The following is a 17,305-nucleotide window of genomic DNA, read 5'->3' on the forward strand; positions in this document are numbered from 1 at the left end:
CCTTCTTTTTTTTTCACGAAACAGCAGAAGCCATCGCAAGTAATTCTTCTTCACCTCAACCTATAATCCGATCGGTCGCTAGAGAGTACCAAGAAACAAACATGCCGCCGCCGAGCCGCGTTCGTCTGCCGTGCCTCGCCTTCAACAACGGCAAGTACTCCGATGCCGCGATGCGCCGATCCTGTTCAGCCTCTCGGAGAGGAAGTCCGTGCTCTCCAACATGGACGAGCTGACGGGCAACACCACCACCTGGGCGACCCCGCACGGCTGGTTCTTGGTGGTTCGCCGCCAAACCCCGGCAGCCAGCACCTTCCTCTGGAACCCCAGCAACGGCGACAAGATCCAGCTGCCGCCTCTGCACGAGGACGTGCCTGCCGACTGCACTTGCCTGCTCTCCGACGAGCCCACCGCCGTCTCCGGTGGCGGCTGCGTCGTGCTGCTCCTCGAGAAGATGGGCCCTGTCCTGTGGTACTGCCGCGTCGCAGATGGTGCTGCTGCTGGCGGGTGGGCGAGGCACGAGTACGACATCGGCACGGTGATCCTCTACCCCGACGAGACCCTGCAGGCCTGCACGAGAAGCTGGTCATCACCCCTGTCGCGTCCTGCCGCGGCAAGGTCTACTTCAGCACGGGGTTCGAAGAGCTGGGCGTGATCGAGTTCCGGCCGACGCCGGCGTTCAGCTCCGTGGCCATGCGCGAGGTGGTCACCGGGGGCTACGGCGTCGCGCACTCCGCCCTGGTGTTCATGGTCGAGTCCAAGGGGCACCTGCACATGGTGAACCTGCTCTTCGATGGGAGCTTCTCCAAAGTGGTCTACGAGATCGCCGTCTACAGGATGGACTTCACCAGGCAGGAATGGCGCCGGGTGCACGACCTGGAGGGCCAGGCGTTCCTCATCTCGCCCGCCAATTTTGCCGCCGCGCGTCGGGCCGACGAGTGCGGGCTGGAGGAGGCGTACCCGTGGGACAAAGGCCTCATGATCTACAACATAAGAGAGGGAACCATGAAGGTGGAGGACCTCAACGAGGCTCCAGAGTCAGCAGGGAGACCGCTCTGGATGCTGCCTGCCTGCTCATCTATTATCTATCTATTATCTTATTATTTGGCCAACAAACGGAGCTTTCACGTTCGCTCTTAAAGCCTAGAAATTCCCACGTTAATCGAAGAAAAATAAAAAATAAAAATTACCCACCACTGCCATTATGATAAAAATTAGCTTAAAATACTCTTGTGCCTAATTAAAAATCACCGACCAATGCCATTATAAAAAATTAAATATAAAATACCATTTAGCTATGTATCAGTTACAAATATATACTATTAATAAAAACTAAAGCTAACAACAACCAATCAAAATAAAATAAAAATAAGAATAATTATTTGCATAATATTATTAAAGCTCAACAAATCAAATTGTTATTATAGGTAGATCATAGTTGAATTGTTTTAATCAACAATAAGACATAATTTATGATAATGAACAGGATGATGTATGGTAAAAAAATAGTATAACTTTTAAGTAAAGATACAACGACATGCAAATTTTTGAATTTTCAATACTAGCCGCGCAAATGCGGGCTATACGCCTAGTTATCTTATTATTTGGCCAACAAACGGAGCCTCCACGTTCGCTCTCAAGGCCTACAAATTCTCACATTAATCAGAGAAAAAATAGAAAAATAAAAATTACCACCACTGCCATTACGATAAAAATTAGCCTAAAATACCCCTGTGCCTAATTAAAAATCACCCACCAATGCCATTATGAAAAAATAAATATAAAATACCATTTAGCTATGTATCAGTTACAAATATATACTATTAATAAAAACTAAAGCTAACAATAATCAATCAAAATAAAATAAAAATAAGAATAATTATCTGCATAATATTATTAAAGCTCAACAAATCAAATTGTTATTATAGGTAGATCATAGTTGAATTTTATCCTTTAATCAACAATAAGACATAATTTACGATAATAAACATGATGATGTATGGTAAAAAAATAGTATAACCTTTAAGTAACGATACAACGACATGCAAATTTTTAAATTTTCAATACTAGCCGCGCAAATGCGCGGGTTATACGCCTAGTCCTCCATAATGTAATAATAAGTCCAATCTTAATTAATACAACTTCTTTTTATAGGAAAAAAAGAGAGAGGCTTCTTATTTGTTCATCATTTTTTTGCTGAGCCACTAGTAGTGAGTAGAAGTTTAAATTTAAGCATTTATATGTAGTTGTGCTACCTCCCTAATTATAACACCATCCAGGACCAGGATGGTAAAAAAACCTCGTATTGACGCTGATGTGACTTGTTTCATGGATCAACTAGCTACAACTTGTCCATGATTGTTGATTTTCATCCTTAAGTATGTTGGGGCCATGGGCCTCAGCGACTCTCAGCAATGGCGGGCATTTCGCCAAAGACCCACAGAGTACAGAAACTGCAGGCCTGCAGCAACACACCGTAGCCAAAGAAGCCTCTCTCAGTCTCAGGAAACTGTTCTTCCTCCTCCTCGCTACTGCTTCCTCTCATGTGTACCTATGGACCTGTGGCGTGTTTGTAGTTGTAGCGTGTTGCGTGCAGGCCTTATGCATGTCAAGTGTGTAGGGTCTCATCCACCTTAAATCTTTAACTCTGTTTATTCTTCTGAACCAAATTTCCACGGAGTCGCAGTGTCAGATCAGATTTAGGCCGGCTCAGGCCTGACTTTGCTGCTCCCAGTCCCAAGTCTGCCCTGACCTGGAGCATCTATGCAACGAACAATCCATGGCGACCTGAAGCCTCTCTGTCTTTCTCCAAATTAAAGGGCAAAAGCAACGGTGGTCACAACACAACACACCCTCCTCCCATGCTTCACGGCACCCGGGGGTTCAGCAAAACGCGTGGCAGCGTCACCTGCCGTTCCTGCTCCCAGAATCCTCTTCCATCCGGCCGGGGAAGCCATGCATCAAAAGCAGAGGCTGGCATCGTCTCTTCTTGTTTCTGCCTTTTGACTGCTCCTGTCAACTGAGGAGCACCAATTATTTCTTAATTCTTCAGAGCTGACAAGCTAATTGATCTGCATGCATCCACTTAGACTGAGCACTCTCGACCATTCTTTACCGTCCAGTACTGACTGTTCTGGACGACAAACTGCGAGAGCAAAGAAGGACCGAAAGCAGCAGTCAGTGGCAGAGGACTACTCTGACTTCGAGTTCAAGTCCAGGTTCTCACCACTGGAATGAATTAGCTAGCATGAATTCCAGCTACTGAATTGGTCTACACTTGTTTACTTTCTCTACTAGTACTTGGACTCCGCAGTAGCCTTCCTTTCAATTGCAAGAGAGGGGAGAAACTATGCGTGGTATGGTATTCTTTGAGTTGAAATCCTTCACTTGTACGGGAAGGGAAGGGGGCAATCGGAACGACGGAAGTGGCGGTGCCCAATGCAAGGTACGGTGGTGGTGGGGGTGTGCGTTGAAGTGCAGAGTTTGGTCTTGCAACGCAGTTCCTGAAACTGAAAGAAATATACTCGGCTTGCTTAACAAGGGGATTCCTCGAAACATGCATGTCATGCAAGTATGCTTGCTTAGGCTTCACACAACCACACTACTACTGGCCTCTAGTAATAAACTAACAAACTGGAGAAAGAAAGATACATGGTGGGTTATTTAGTTGTGTGCCAGTCTGGTTTCCTTTCAGCGGTGAACTGTGTCTACTTTACATGTGTCACCCAAAAGAAAGAAAAAAAAACATTGAATGTACTGAAAAAGACTAACAAAAAACAAGCTTGCCTTGATTTCAGATGACGGTTCTAAGAAGTGCAGAATCTACTATGTAAGATTTCCTGCTATATATATAGTACTTATTAAAACATGAAGCAATAGCTCGCAGTTTGCTAGCAGTACAAATATAATATAAGACGAAGCATCCAGCTTCTTTTCCCTCTTTGTCTACCACCTCATGGCCTTTCCTTTTCTCCATTATAAACTACCAGCAGAACGGGCTGCTTTCCAAAAGCAACGACGCTTGAAAGACCATCAGGCCACCAGCATCTGTTTCCTCCACAGACGATCATGTTGGAAATAAATATTTCAGTTAAGATATTGTGATCTTCACTATTAAGAAAGTGTTTAAACCATCTAAATGCGATTAAGGAAATCTAATGATAAAACTTTAATGGGCTGTGATCAGCAGGCCCATTAGACCCGTTTCCAGAGGCTGGCCCCCAGCCCCACAGTGCCTATAAATATAAGGTCGTGGTTAGCACCTTAAACACACATTCACGTCATTCTAAAATCCTAGCCACCGCTAGTCTGATCGCTAAAGGCACTGGAGGGGTTTGGAAGGCCAAGCACTCCCGTTTGGCGCCCAAAGGACGCCGATTCGCTGCTGCATCTTCTACACCGACAAGAACGCCTACTTCTTCTACGGATCAGGCGTAAATGGCCGCTGCTACTGCTAACGCTGGTATAATGATTAAGAATTTATTCTGCATTAGATTGATTTGTCATGAACTAGGTTATGTTAAGATCCTGAAGTAATGTGTCACTGATTTAAGTTTTTGGCAATTCTAACAGATCATTGCTAAGTACACTTGCTCTTCAATTAACAAAACCACGGTGCTGTGGTCAGTGCAGTCTAATCATATACTCCTTGCAACATGCATATAGACTGATCCAGCCTTATCAGCACGCATGACTGCATCGTTCGCGGAAAAGCATGCATGATGACTGCATCCCAGCCTCTGAATTTTTTACAATCTGGGGTGACACCACTAAGCTCAGATTTTGTGAGCGTGGAAAAAGAGGAGAGGTGATCGATCGGCTGGAGAGAAGAGAGAGATGTGAGGTGGGTGACGGACCATTTTTGCAATTGCTGCAGGATCTAGGCCAGGTCCCAAGGCTAATTTGCTGATGCTCACTAGCTCCGCTCCATGTATATCCATGGATGAGATGAGCAGGTGCAGGTATTAAAAGAGGCCAACATCAGAGACCGAAAGGAAGATGATTGGGAGCGATGAGGTTGGACCAAACGGAGCTGGACCAAAGGGATCGACCACATGCCTGCTTTCAATACATGCATCAACACTTGTACACAAGCAACAGCGTGAGTGCTCCCTTTTGCACGGAAAACATAATGTTTAGTACTTACAATTATTGCATTGTTTCCTTAAGAGAAAATCAAATGGTTCCTTAATTGTTACTTTTATTTTTTCCCCTTAGAGAAACGATTTTTTAATAGGAGAATCGAATCTACAAATAAACCTTTGAATGTCTAGATGTTCTTGTTCTAACCTTTGGTGATGACTAAGAACCTCACATTACATCACAACTTACCGCTAGCTTAAACCAAATGATGTTGTCCTGGAATAAAACATGCGGCCAAACTTGAATTCCTCGTGTTACCACCCTTATAGATTAGTAGAATCCAATAGTTTTATGTTTATTCTAAGTAAAACTTGTTTAGGCTTTGCCGTCAATAACTAAAGCTATATATATATATATATATATATATATATATATATATATATATATATATATAGTTCGGCGATGTTAGCTACTAAATACATTATGAAAAATAATTCCATAATTTATATTTTTTTGATTTAATGTTTTTCTGAATTAATTGGTGGGCAAAGTCGTACCTCACAGAGGCCATGTTTGGATGCAAAATTCCAAATTCCAAATTTTTTTTCCGGCACCTGTATGGAGACTTAAATCTAGACGAAATAAAAAACGCATTACGACTGTTGTCTGTAAATGGCGAGACGAATCTAATGAACTTAATTAGGCTGTAATTAGATGCTAAATTACTACAGTAATGCTACAGTAAACAACCTCTAATGACGGATTAATTAGGCTCATTAGATTCGTCTCGCAATTTACAGACGAGTTCTGTAATTATTTTTGTGATTAGTCTATATTTAGTACTTCAAATATAAAAAGATGCCTTTTCAAAAATTTTACAGCCTGCAACCAAACACGGCCAGAATTAATATATCATAACAGCTACTTTTTTTTTGGGATAAGCTGACAGCTACTATTTGTGATTGGATGAGTATACATACAGTACAAAATAAAGACACGGTTGGTCATGTTCCCTGCTGGGGCCTTGCAGTACTGCGACTACCGCATGCCTTGCGCCATCATAGATTCATAGGAGGTGGAGACACAGCCATGAGATCTTTAGGTGGTGTGCCGTCCTATTCGGCTATTCCTACTCCATAGTCCATAGACAAGGGCCCCAGCCTAGACCTGGGCATCCTCCGGGCCGGGTCGGGTTCGGGCCGGGCCAAAAAAAGCCCAGTGTTTTTTCTAGCGGCCCGTGCCCGACCCGACCCGGTGGCCGGGCCGTAAAATTGAGCCCGCACCCGACCCGACAGCCAGTCGGGTCGGGTCGGGTTCGGGTCGGGTCGGGCCGGGCCTATGTAAAATGTCGGGTTCTTTCGGGTTTTTCGAGTTTCGGGTCACAATTTTTAGCCCGTGCCCGGCCCGTCAGTCATACCGGGTTAAAAATTTTGACCCGAGCCCGCCCATCAAACTCTTCGGGTCGGGTCGGGTCGGGCTATTTTCGGGCGGGTTGGGTCGGGTCCGTCGGGTCGGGCAGCCCATGCCCAGGTCTACCCCAGCCAGAAAATGTGCCGTCTCAGAGATCAAGGACAAAGCCTGATCCTCCTCACCATCCTCTTGCAATAGCTAGTTTACTGCTGCATCCTTTTGCCAAAAGCCGCAGAGGGCCTGATTTTTCTTCTTTTTCTTCATCTTCCGGCTTGGTTGAAGCCTTGAACTATGAGTCCAACAAGGTGGTAGCTAGGCAGAGGCACAACACTTGGTGCTCACTGGCTCACTGCAATAAAAGTTGCATCCATGACAGCATGAGCTGCCTTGCCTGCATTTACGTACATATACCACCAGTACCCACCATGCATCTGAAGGAAATAAAATGTTTTCTATATTCATATGGCTTTAATTAAGCAAGCACATGAGCAAAAACAAAAAAGGGAAGTATTGTGGTGTCAGAAAGGAGACAGCCATATGGGAGTGGGAGTCTTGCGTTTGTGTGCCCGCTTCAAGGCCGGTCGCTTCCAACGGCCAGGACCCGGATTTGTATACGACATGTACTAGCAGGTAGTGGGATCCGAGGTCATTCCTGCCCTGCACATATCCAATCCAAGTACAAAGTGGCAATCGCTGATGGCATTGGCATTTCTAATTCAGTAAATTCCACCCAAGGGATCATGCATACGGAGTGCAGGGTGTTGCCTTTTTTATGCCATTATATTAGTCTTCCCCATGCATCTTGAGACGCACAGAGGAATTCAGACAAATATCTGCACCTCATCCATGCATAGCCATGGTAGAGTTGCAAAGGCTGGTTGGAGCACATCTGGGTTTTGACTGTAGGACTCTACTGGGTATTTCTCTGAGGGGAATTAAAGAAAGAGAAATCCTCTCCTGTCACTCTGTTTGCTGGGCTAGAGTTGGAGCTGGTGGCTGGAGTGGTGTGAGAGAAAAATACTATTGGCTGGCTGGTGGTTGGAAGCTGGTGTTGGAGCGGTGTGAGAGAAAAATACTGTTGGGCTAGAGGCTGCTGGAGCTGCCGAACAGAGTGTATGCAGCTAGTAGTGTATTATGCACTAGAGGATGATCCGAGTGAAAGAGACAGTGTACTTGCTGTCCAGTCCCGACGGTGGCAGCTAAATGCATACTGTATACACTGTATACAAGGGAAGGGAAAAAAACTGTAGTAGTAGCATTGGATTAGTCCAGCGGACGACGGCCTTGAGGCGGTTCCAAATTTTTTCCAGAAGTCTCTATCACATCAAAAGGAATCTTACTATTTTATAGTATTAAATAAAATCTGTTTATAAATGTTTTTTGACAGCTGAGTGCTTTTTCGCGAGACGAATCTAATGAGCCTAATTAATTCATAATTTGCTACAGTAACCATTCGCTAACTATAGATTACGATACCTCATTAGATTCGTCTCGCAGTTTAGCCCCAGGATTCTACAGTTATTTTTATAATTAACATTTATTTAATACTTCTAAATACTAAAAAGTCCCTGAGATTTTTTTTAAAATCCCTATTCCAAAACATCCCCTGAATGCTTGGTGCTCTTTTCTTGGTCCTTCCCTTGCGGTGGGACGGACGGTGTGGGTGGTCGATCCGATCCGACCCGGGCCAGCAGGCAGCAGCGGTTGCCGGTTGGTATGGTGCGTTTGCGAATTGCGATGGCGCCGGTGGCCTGGCCGCAACGGCAACGGCAACGGCAACAACAACAACAACACGGTTAGGTTCCTTGGTTGCCGCCATGGCCACTGTCCCACAAACAATGCTACTACCAGCCAAACTCTCAATCTGCCATGGCCGATCGATCGTCGACTGGTGGCGATGCATGATTGCTGATGGGACGCCGTCGTTTGTTCTACTTGTACGGGCCGTCAGTCAGATGAGTGTGTCTCTGGGATCGGGTCCCGCGGCGTCCGCCTGCTTTTTCGCCCTGCCGCAGCTGCCATCTATCTATCCTCTGCTTCGTTTCTCTTCTTCTTCTTCCTCCTCCTCCCTCCTCGGCTCCTCGGCTGTTGCGTGTCCTGACCTCCGTGTTTGCGCTCGGTCGTCCGTCGATCCCCCCATGCAAGTTACCTGCTATCAAAAATCAAACGATACAGTAGCTGAAAAGGCACTGTCGACTCATCTTTCTTTGGAGGGACACCTGTATAGTATAATCCAGCAGGAAACCAAGCTGTGACCGGACTTTGGAGCAACGTAACCGCTGCAGGGATACAATACAGCTAACAGCTTGGTGGGATGCTGCATATGCATGCAACCGTCAGCGCTGGAGGCCGGGGGCAACGGGCAAACTCAAATCCTAGCACCAAACGGGAGCAGGAAAAGATTCTTGTTAACGAAATCGCGGGAGGTTAAGCAGTAAGCCAACAGAACCCAACGCCTGTATCTGTATCTTCCCAGGATTTGAACTACTGTAATCATTTAAGGCCATGTTTAGATCTTTACCCGTAAATCCCGTAAACACAAAAAACATCACATCGAATGTTGAGACAGATACATGGAGTACTAAATGAATTCTATTTATAAATTTTTTTGCATGAATGAGCTGTAAATCGCGAGACGAATCTAATAAGCCCACTTAATCTATGATTTGCAACAGTTATGCTACAGTAACCATCCGCTAATTATTGATTAATCATAGATTAATTAACATCATTAGATTCGTCTCGCGATTTACAACCCATCTATACAAAAAGTTTTGTAAATAGACTTCATTTAGTACTTCAAATTAGCAAAATTCAAATACAAAATTTTTATATGTAAAGAACTAAATACGGCCAAAGAATTAGTAGTAGCCTCCCTGTGACTGTGACGTCCAAGTGCAAGACAAGGGTCGAGACAAACTGCCGTGCTGTCCTGGACAGCCTTTCACTCCCCTCCCCTTCCCTTCACTTCACTGCGACCACCCCATTCGCATTCCTGTCCACGATTGACACAGCCATGTACTGTACGTACGTGCCCAACAACATCGCTGTTACCAAAACACATCCGATCGAAACCTACATACTCTCAGCTGTCAGCTAATGATCCCTTCATCAAATCCTCGAAAAACCTTTTTTTTTGTGTGTGTGTGACTGGGGTACATCTTCTTCTTCTTTTCCGAACAATGGCTAGCATACATTTTCATGGTCCAGTCCATGTCGAGGCAAGAAGAAGATTCAAAAATTGGAGGACCACAGGTGGTGCAAGAAAAAGAACAAGGCTCTGTTTGGATGTAGATATTGAGCAGCTGAAATTGAATTGGGTACCAATACCAAAACAGAGTAGTATTGGAAATGGGTTATGATATCAAATCTGCTGTTTAGATGTAGATGGAATTGGCGGATGGAATCCAATTAAGTGGCAAATGCCAATTCATGTTTGGATGAGCATATCAAGAAATTGGGAGGAGCTCACCCCGCTGCCCTCGCCTCGCCGTCGCCTCGCCGGAGCAGGCCCCGCTGGTCCGGGCCTCCAGGCTGCCGCCATCGTCGCGCTAGTCCGTGACATTCCCTTCTCACGCGGAGGTCGAGCCCACAAGCGGATGGGCCTCTCGGTGGCAGAGCTCGGGAAAGCGAAGGGGCGCAGGGGTGTCGGAGCTCGCGGCGGAGGAGCGCAGGGGCGTAGGGGCAGACAGAGAGGCGAAGCGGAGGAGGAAGACGAGGAGGCCCGCCGGCCGCGAGGAAGGGGAGGGCCGCCGGCCGCGAGGAAGAAGAGGAGGGGACGCCGACCGTGAGGAAGGGAGGGCCGCCGGCCGCGAGGAAGAGGAGGAGATCCGCCGGCCACGAGGAAGAGGAGTTTGCGGCGGTGAGGAAGTGGAGGAGCCGAGGAGGAGGCCGTGTCGGCGAGGAAGTGGAGGAGGTTGCGACCGCGGGGAAGGAGAGGATGGATGCAGGGGAGGGGCGCCGCGGCTCGCCGGCGGATGGCGCGAGGCTTGCCGCGGAGGGAGGTAGGGGAGGGGCGGCACGGCTCCTCGTTCGCCCTGCAGCCTTCATCTCCTCCCACACCGGCGTGTCGGAGAGCCGCCGGGGAGGAAGATGGAGGAGCCGCGCGGCTCGCCGATGGAGGGAGGCAGGGGAGGGGCGGTGCAGACCTGGGATGCCAGAGTGGGAGGCCGGGGAGGGCGCCGGCGGCCTGGCACAGGAGCTCAGGGGAGAGGAGCGCGCGCGGAGGGAGCAAGTGGCCGGGTCGCTCAATGCAGCGCAATACGGAGGCCAAGAGGTCCGAATTGCGGGAGGTGGTGGAGCGGTACCCAGAATACCGCTTGGCATTGGGTTCAGTTTCCAAATCCAATTTCGAAATCATCCAAACAGCTGGCATTGAGTGTATTCAATGCCAATTCCGAATTCCAGGCTTCAATGCATACATCCAAACGGGGCCCAAGAGAGAAGTCACCAAGACGTACTAGCAGCAGTCAAAACCACACATTTCGGACGAATCAAGCCAGAGATCAAATGGAACAAAATTTTAAAAAGGAAAAGATCTCCTCCTACTCTTCAAAAAAAAAAAATCTCCTCCTAGGCGAAGAGGCAGGAGTCCCCCCCAATGGCAGCAGGGAGATTAAATTAGTGCTAATACTTCCATGCCATTAGCAGTCTTATGAAAAGAGAGATGCCGATGCCCCCATTATAACATAACATAATCCCTGATTATGCTCGCTGCTGCCAACATTACATTACATTTTAGAAATTAGACTAGTGCGCGCAATAACTAGACCGCCACCTTCCTCCTCTGATCCTCTCTCTCACCGAGCCGCCATTTAATTCCTCCACCTCCTCCTTCCTCGCGCTAGATCCTCCTCACACGACATTCTCTCTCTACATCCTCTGCTTCCCTCTCGCTCTTCCTCCTCTGCCGCTGCCTCTGGCCCCGGCGGAGTCTGCTGCTTCCCTTGCTCGCCTCGCCTCGGCTTCCTCCTCCTCCTCTCTTTACTCCAACTGCTCCCACTCCTCAACCAACTCCACTCCCTCACTCTCATTTCCGCCCTTCATCCCCATGTGCCCGTGCTGAGCGGCAGCGGCGGTGCCCAGCAGCGGCGCGCCACCCATGGCTCCGTGAACCACTTCGCGCGCCGCTCTCCAGGACTCTTCACTCGTCGTGATCAAGCTGGGGGTTAGCGATTTAGCACCACTAGCTTAGTGTCGCCGCTTAGTCTTGGACATGACTTGGCGCGGGGCTGCGGCGGCGCCGGTGCCGGTGCCGAGCCTCCTGCAGGTCCTCCTCGCCTTGCACTGCGGGGTCGTGTTCCTGCAATGCTCCGCGGCCTCTGCCATGAGCGGCGACGGTGAGTGCTGTTTCCTTCTCCGTTTCCGTTCTTCATTTTCCACTGGGAATTTGTGCGGTTTCTTTTCGAATTCTTACCGACTCAATTTGCTCCCTGTTGCCTCCATTTCTGGAATTCCAGTTTCTTTCCTTTTCTGCTGTCTCTCCTGATTTCTTCAGATTTTCCGTCCTGATCTGTTCGCTTCAGAAATCCGTCCTAGCCAAATACAACCGCTTTGCCGCCTGCGACAATTAATTCCAGTTCACTACACGAGCTTCAATTTGCAAAAACGAAAAATACTTCTTCATTTTGCACATACATTTTGTGATCTGCGAGCTCGTGGCACTGTTGTAACATTTGATATGCCAACTGTTGCTGCTAACTGCTAAGCAAATCAGGATTTGAATTTTCCCCGTTCTGTTCTCCTTATGCTCCTGTGAAATTCCAATCTTTTCTCTCTGACGTGTGGATTTCATTGTGCCAGTGTCGGCGCTCATGGCATTCAAACGCGCAATCATCGAGGATCCTCACTCCGTGCTATCAGACTGGACTGATGCGGACGGCAACGCCTGCGACTGGCACGGCGTGATCTGCTCCGCGCCGCAGGGCTCCGTCATCTCGCTGTAAGGAACTCCCACGCTCCCCTACTCCTAGATCTCACTCACGGTCTCTTTGCTTCGTGCTCGGCACCCAGTTAGCAGCTGGCCAGTACCAACAACCTGCTTTTTTTTTGCTGGGTACTTAAGTCGACAGGAGAAAAGGAGATTTATTTGCTTAAGCTTCGAATCAGTAAGATTAGGTGTTCAAGTGAATTCTTGCTTGGTACTTAATCACCACCGCTGGCCCGTCAGTGCATGTGCAAACAGCTCAAAAGATGTAGTGTGGGATTTGCCAGTTAGATGTTACTCGGTATTCAGTAGGTTCGGTTCACACTTCACAGGCACAGCCCAACAACATTTTGTACTTGCTTATCAGGTCAAAATCTTTTTCTAATGGATTTGCTGTCATTGGCTTAGTGATGTGGACTTTTCATCTTTCAGGAAGCTATCAAACTCATCTCTCAAGGGATTCATTGCACCTGAACTTGGACGGCTTAATTTCTTGCAAGAGCTGTATGTTCCTTTTCTATGTCACTTCAACTAGTTTTTATGAAGTTAGCTATACGGTTTCTCTAAAGTTGTCTCATTTTTATAAACAGGTATTTGGATCATAACCTGTTCTTTGGTACAATTCCGAAACTAATTGGCTCACTGAGGAACTTGAGGGTTCTGGATTTGAGTGTTAATCGGCTCACTGGCCCTATCCCATCCAAGTTAGGCGGGTTGAGCAGCGTGAGCGTAATGTAAGGCATATCTGTCTTGTTTTCGCATTTGTTACTTTCTAGTTGGCTTCACCCTTGATATCAGAACTAAAGGCTGCTGCTTCATTCATCTCATGTAGAAATTTCCATTCAAATGGGTTGAGTGGGAAAATACCATCGGAGTTGGGAAAACTACAGAACCTCGTTGAGTTGAGGTTGGACAGGAATAGATTGAAGGGATCAATTCCGGGAAGCAAAACTGGCAGTTTTTCTCCTACTTCAAGTATCGGGTTGGTGACTTCTCCTAATTCCTCCTGTGCCTGGTGCTCCACACTGTAACAGAGATATCTATATTAAATTTTAGAGAATTGCCAGAATAACAAATGCAGCTAGTTACAGTGCTGTTATTATACTCTGTATTCATGGAATGCATACATGTATAGCCAAATTGAATTTTAATTTGCGTCATCAAAATATTCATGATTCATGGGAAAAAAATATATTAACTTCAGAGCAAATGAGCATTGTCCTGATATTGTGTTACTTTATCTGAATTAGTACTTGTTTGCTCTATTAGATCCACAGCTCACAATGGACTATGCCCTTCTCGATTATATGTTGGGGATTTCTCTTACAACTTTCTTGTTGGAAAAATTCCATCCTGCTTGAAATATCTACCAAGGTACTGTTACGTGATATACTTGCTACAGTACTATTTTGTATATCATTAAGTTTGCCCATTTACAAGGCCTTTCTGCAGGTCAAGTTTCCAAGGGAACTGCTTCCAGGATGAGTACTCTACCCAACAGCGAGCTTTGCAAATTTGTATGAGTATGTTTTTTGTTTTCTACGACCTAGACGAATCACTATAAATTGATACATTTCCGCTACTTTTGTATGTTGTACCTGAGTAGAATGATTTAATCACTGAAATACCAAACATCTGTTGACACTACATGCTGTACCTTTAGATGTTTTCTGTTAGGGTTTTCTATCACTTTGTCATGCTAGGCACCAATTATATTTTCCATGCACTTACACCAGAGTCTTTTACTTTTTGCTGCCTGAGCAAGTGCAGCATGACCTATCAAATTGAAATTCAAGCAGCGAATGTGGATTGCAGCTTATACTTTATAATTAACACTTTGTCGTTTCCCAAGATCAATTTTCAACTCCCACTGAACATGAATATACTCTTTTGGTTTAGGTGGTTCTACTGGCCAGCGAGGTGGCATAAATGGATCCAAACATCCTGTACATAAGCATGAAAGAATGCAGCAACCAACTTGGCTTCTTGTTTTAGAAATTGCAACTGGCGTTCTTCTGGTTGTCTTTGTGATTACCGGTATTGTTACTGCTTCCAGAAGCTGCAAGCTGAAGCCTTCTATAAGAATATCCTCATGGAATCGATCAAAGAGTTGGAGCGATGAGATAACAGTGTTGATTGGTTAGTATTAAGTTTATTGCCCAAAAGAACAGTTAATGAATAAGTTAATGTGTATTTGGTTGATGTATCCATGTTCTCTTCAGATTCTGATATGCTGAAAAGTTTACCAAAACTAAGTCGCCAGGAGCTTGAAGTAGCTTGTGAGGATTTTAGCAACATTATTGGCTCGTCTCCTGAGACAGTAGTCTACAAAGGAACCATGAAGGATGGGCCTGAAGTTTCTGTCATATCATTATGCGCCTTTGAAGGTCATTGGACTAGCCACCATGAACTCTTTTACCAAAATAAGGTAAGTTATGAACATTATGGGATACAACAACTTCCCTTCATGGAAATTAAACGGGATGATTTTTCAGGTTATTGATCTGTCAAGATTGAATCATGAGAACATAGCAAAGTTTCTAGGCTACTGCAGAGAGAGTGATCCATTCTCAAGGATGCTAGTCTTTGAGTATGCATCAAATGGGACCTTATTTGAACATCTACATTGTAAGCCATTCGCTCTGTTGTTTTGGTAGTTACCTGCAGCCTAAGCAATGCCTATTTGATATTTAATAGATTTTTATTGGGGACGTTTTTCTTTAGATGGAGATGGAGCCCAGTTATCTTGGCTCAGGCGGATGAAAATAGCCATTGGAATCGCCCAGGGTCTAAGATACTTGCATACCGAGTTGCAGCCCCCATTTGCTATATCTGAGCTGAATTCGAATTCCGTATATGTTACAGAAGATTTTACACCAAAGGTATATTCTGCACATAAGCTAGTACATACGCATTAATTGATTCAGCCACCAAAGACTACTTTCCTTTCTGTTCTTCAGAAATAACATGATATCATCTTCTGCATGTTTTTTCTTGTCTTACATTATTTTTTAGTTATCCTACGTGTAAATACTCATCATCAACTTGGCGAAACAATCATTTTCCTGCTCTGTGTCTCTTTGCAGCTGGTTGATTTCGAGTGCTGGAAAATGATGTTTTCGAAACATGAGAAGGCTCCGAGCCACTTCAATAGTAAAGGTTCTTTCCCTGGTCATGGGGATTCTGCGGAGGATAAACATGCAGATATCCAAGGCAACACGTATGCTTTCGGGGTGATTTTACTGGAGATTATCAGTGGACGGCTCCCGTACTGCAAGGATAAAGGATATTTGGTTGATTGGGTGAGCCAATCTATCTCCTTCATCTATTTCCTGCGCTGCTGATTTACATAGAAAGCTAAGCAAGCCTGCTCCACAATCCTAATTTCATACCACCATGAAGTAGACTGCAAAAGAAAATTCAGAAGTAGAAATGGGGGACTGCAGGTTGGAAAAACCATGGGTTCAGAAGCATTACGCTCAGTACTAACATATGTGAAGGCAGTCTATTGTTTTGGCTAACTGAAAGAGGCCATTTCGAGGCAAAAAATAAAAAAAAATGCTCACATCTCACTGCTGATTCTGATTATTCACGCAGGCTACCAAGTTCCTCCAGCAGCCTGAGGAGATCGGGAAGCTAGTCGACCCCGAGCTGAGCAACGTGAGGACAGAGGACCTCGCGGTCCTATGCAGCGTGGTGAGTCGGTGCATCGACCCTGACCCTTCCAAGAGACCGTCGATGCAGATCATCACGGGCGTGCTGGAGAACGGGATCGACCTGTCGGCGGCCGCCATCCTCAAGGAGTCGTTGCTGGCATGGGCCGAGCTCGCCCTGGCGTTGTGACATGCCCTGCCTTTCCGTCAGTCACCATGTAAATCCATCGTCACGCACACTAATATTAGCCGTGGTTGTCTGCTTGACGTATAGAGAGAGAGAGGGCCTTTGGCTGCGGCCAACAAGCAGGAGCTAGCTGCTCAGGTTGGCGCACGACACTGATTTGTTTCGACTGATGTAATACGATTTGATATAGCTGATGGTGTGTCGGGGAGGCATTGCGCTGATGATGTGTCGGGGGCGCATTGCTAGTGTATGTGCGATGCTATCGCCCGTCATGTCTGAATGAGAAGTTGTGTGGCATCAGGTATTCAGGTAGTGCTGCTGCTAGCCTGCCCAGACCTGTGTGTTTGTGTTGCATTGGGTATTTGGGTGGAACGTCCGTTGCGTAACTGTAGGAAGAATGCCGGCCTTGTTTGTGAATGGCAGTAGTGTGTAGAGATTCTGCATAACTGAAGGAAGAATGTTAGTCTCGCCTTATGAATGGCATTATGGTGTGTTTTCTGTATGTCTGGTCTCTGAATTGAGCAGAGCAGACTTTATTTGTGTATCAGCAGCTGCTTTCTTTTTTCTTGTTGCGTGGAGCATGAGTAGTATAGCCCATGGAATTGGATCTTCACGCATCGAGAATTGAAGGCAAGAGAGGGATTTTTTTTTTGAGTGGAAAAGTGTTTTCCATCATTAACTTAGAGGCTCAGCTAGATCGCTGGTCACCAGGTTCTCCACGCCGTCAGGCGTACAATCCCACAGAATGGGAATGTTTGGAGCACACTTACAACCTTTTGCCGCTAGGGCATGAGCTACTCGATTACAAGCCCGGGGGGCATAAACAAGAGGAAAAACACGAGCTAATAAGTTGCTTCAGCACGTAGACCAGCCCTCCCGAAACGGCAAGACGGTAGTCGTTAGATGACAGAGCTTGCCTCAGCATCGTAGAGTCTGAGAGCAGGAGCAGCATGTTTAGAAGGAGTTCAAATGGCTGCTGAATGTGGTATGGGACAACATGCTGCTCCTGCTCTCAGCACGTCCCCAGACGCGTCCCTGATCACAAATCCC

At 46.3% G+C, this 17,305-nt stretch overlaps 1 protein-coding gene across 3 annotated transcripts; it reads left to right on the plus strand.

Annotated features, from left to right (window-relative positions):
* Positions 1-11,272: 11,272 nt before the first annotated feature.
* LOC120642155 (probable LRR receptor-like serine/threonine-protein kinase At1g63430) lies at positions 11,273-16,757 on the plus strand. 3 transcript variants are annotated; one of them, XR_005662522.1, is made up of 14 exons: positions 11,274-11,828; positions 12,292-12,430; positions 12,848-12,919; positions 13,006-13,149; positions 13,248-13,397; positions 13,685-13,789; positions 13,868-13,938; positions 14,315-14,554; positions 14,638-14,843; positions 14,911-15,043; positions 15,140-15,297; positions 15,502-15,717; positions 16,013-16,506; positions 16,568-16,757. XR_005662522.1 is itself a non-coding variant. In XM_039918572.1 (13 exons), exons 1-13 carry the CDS (start codon positions 11,705-11,707, stop codon positions 16,256-16,258), a joined length of 1,998 nt encoding a protein of 665 aa, XP_039774506.1. In that variant the 5' UTR covers positions 11,273-11,704; the 3' UTR covers positions 16,259-16,757. The 3 variants fall into 3 exon arrangements, 2 of the variants coding, with proteins under 2 accessions (XP_039774506.1, XP_039774504.1); XM_039918572.1 differs by having other exon boundaries at positions 11,273-11,828; positions 13,868-13,932; positions 16,013-16,757; XM_039918570.1 differs by having other exon boundaries at positions 16,013-16,757.
* The last annotated feature ends 548 nt before the right edge of the window (positions 16,758-17,305 follow it).

The sequence above is a fragment of the Panicum virgatum genome, chromosome 7K (assembly GCF_016808335.1).
Source record: "Panicum virgatum strain AP13 chromosome 7K, P.virgatum_v5, whole genome shotgun sequence".
NCBI lineage: Eukaryota > Viridiplantae > Streptophyta > Magnoliopsida > Poales > Poaceae > Panicum > Panicum virgatum.

Coding starts and splice junctions, on each gene's coding strand:
- LOC120642155 (XM_039918570.1), top strand. CDS start 11,705: ATGACTTGGCGCGGGGCTGCGGCGGCGCCGGTGCCGGTGCCGAGCCTC. Junction 13,398..13,684: donor TCTCCTACTTCAAGTATCGG/GTTGGTGACTTC, acceptor TTGCTCTATTAG/ATCCACAGCTCACAATGGAC. Junction 13,790..13,867: donor TGCTTGAAATATCTACCAAG/GTACTGTTACGT, acceptor GCCTTTCTGCAG/GTCAAGTTTCCAAGGGAACT.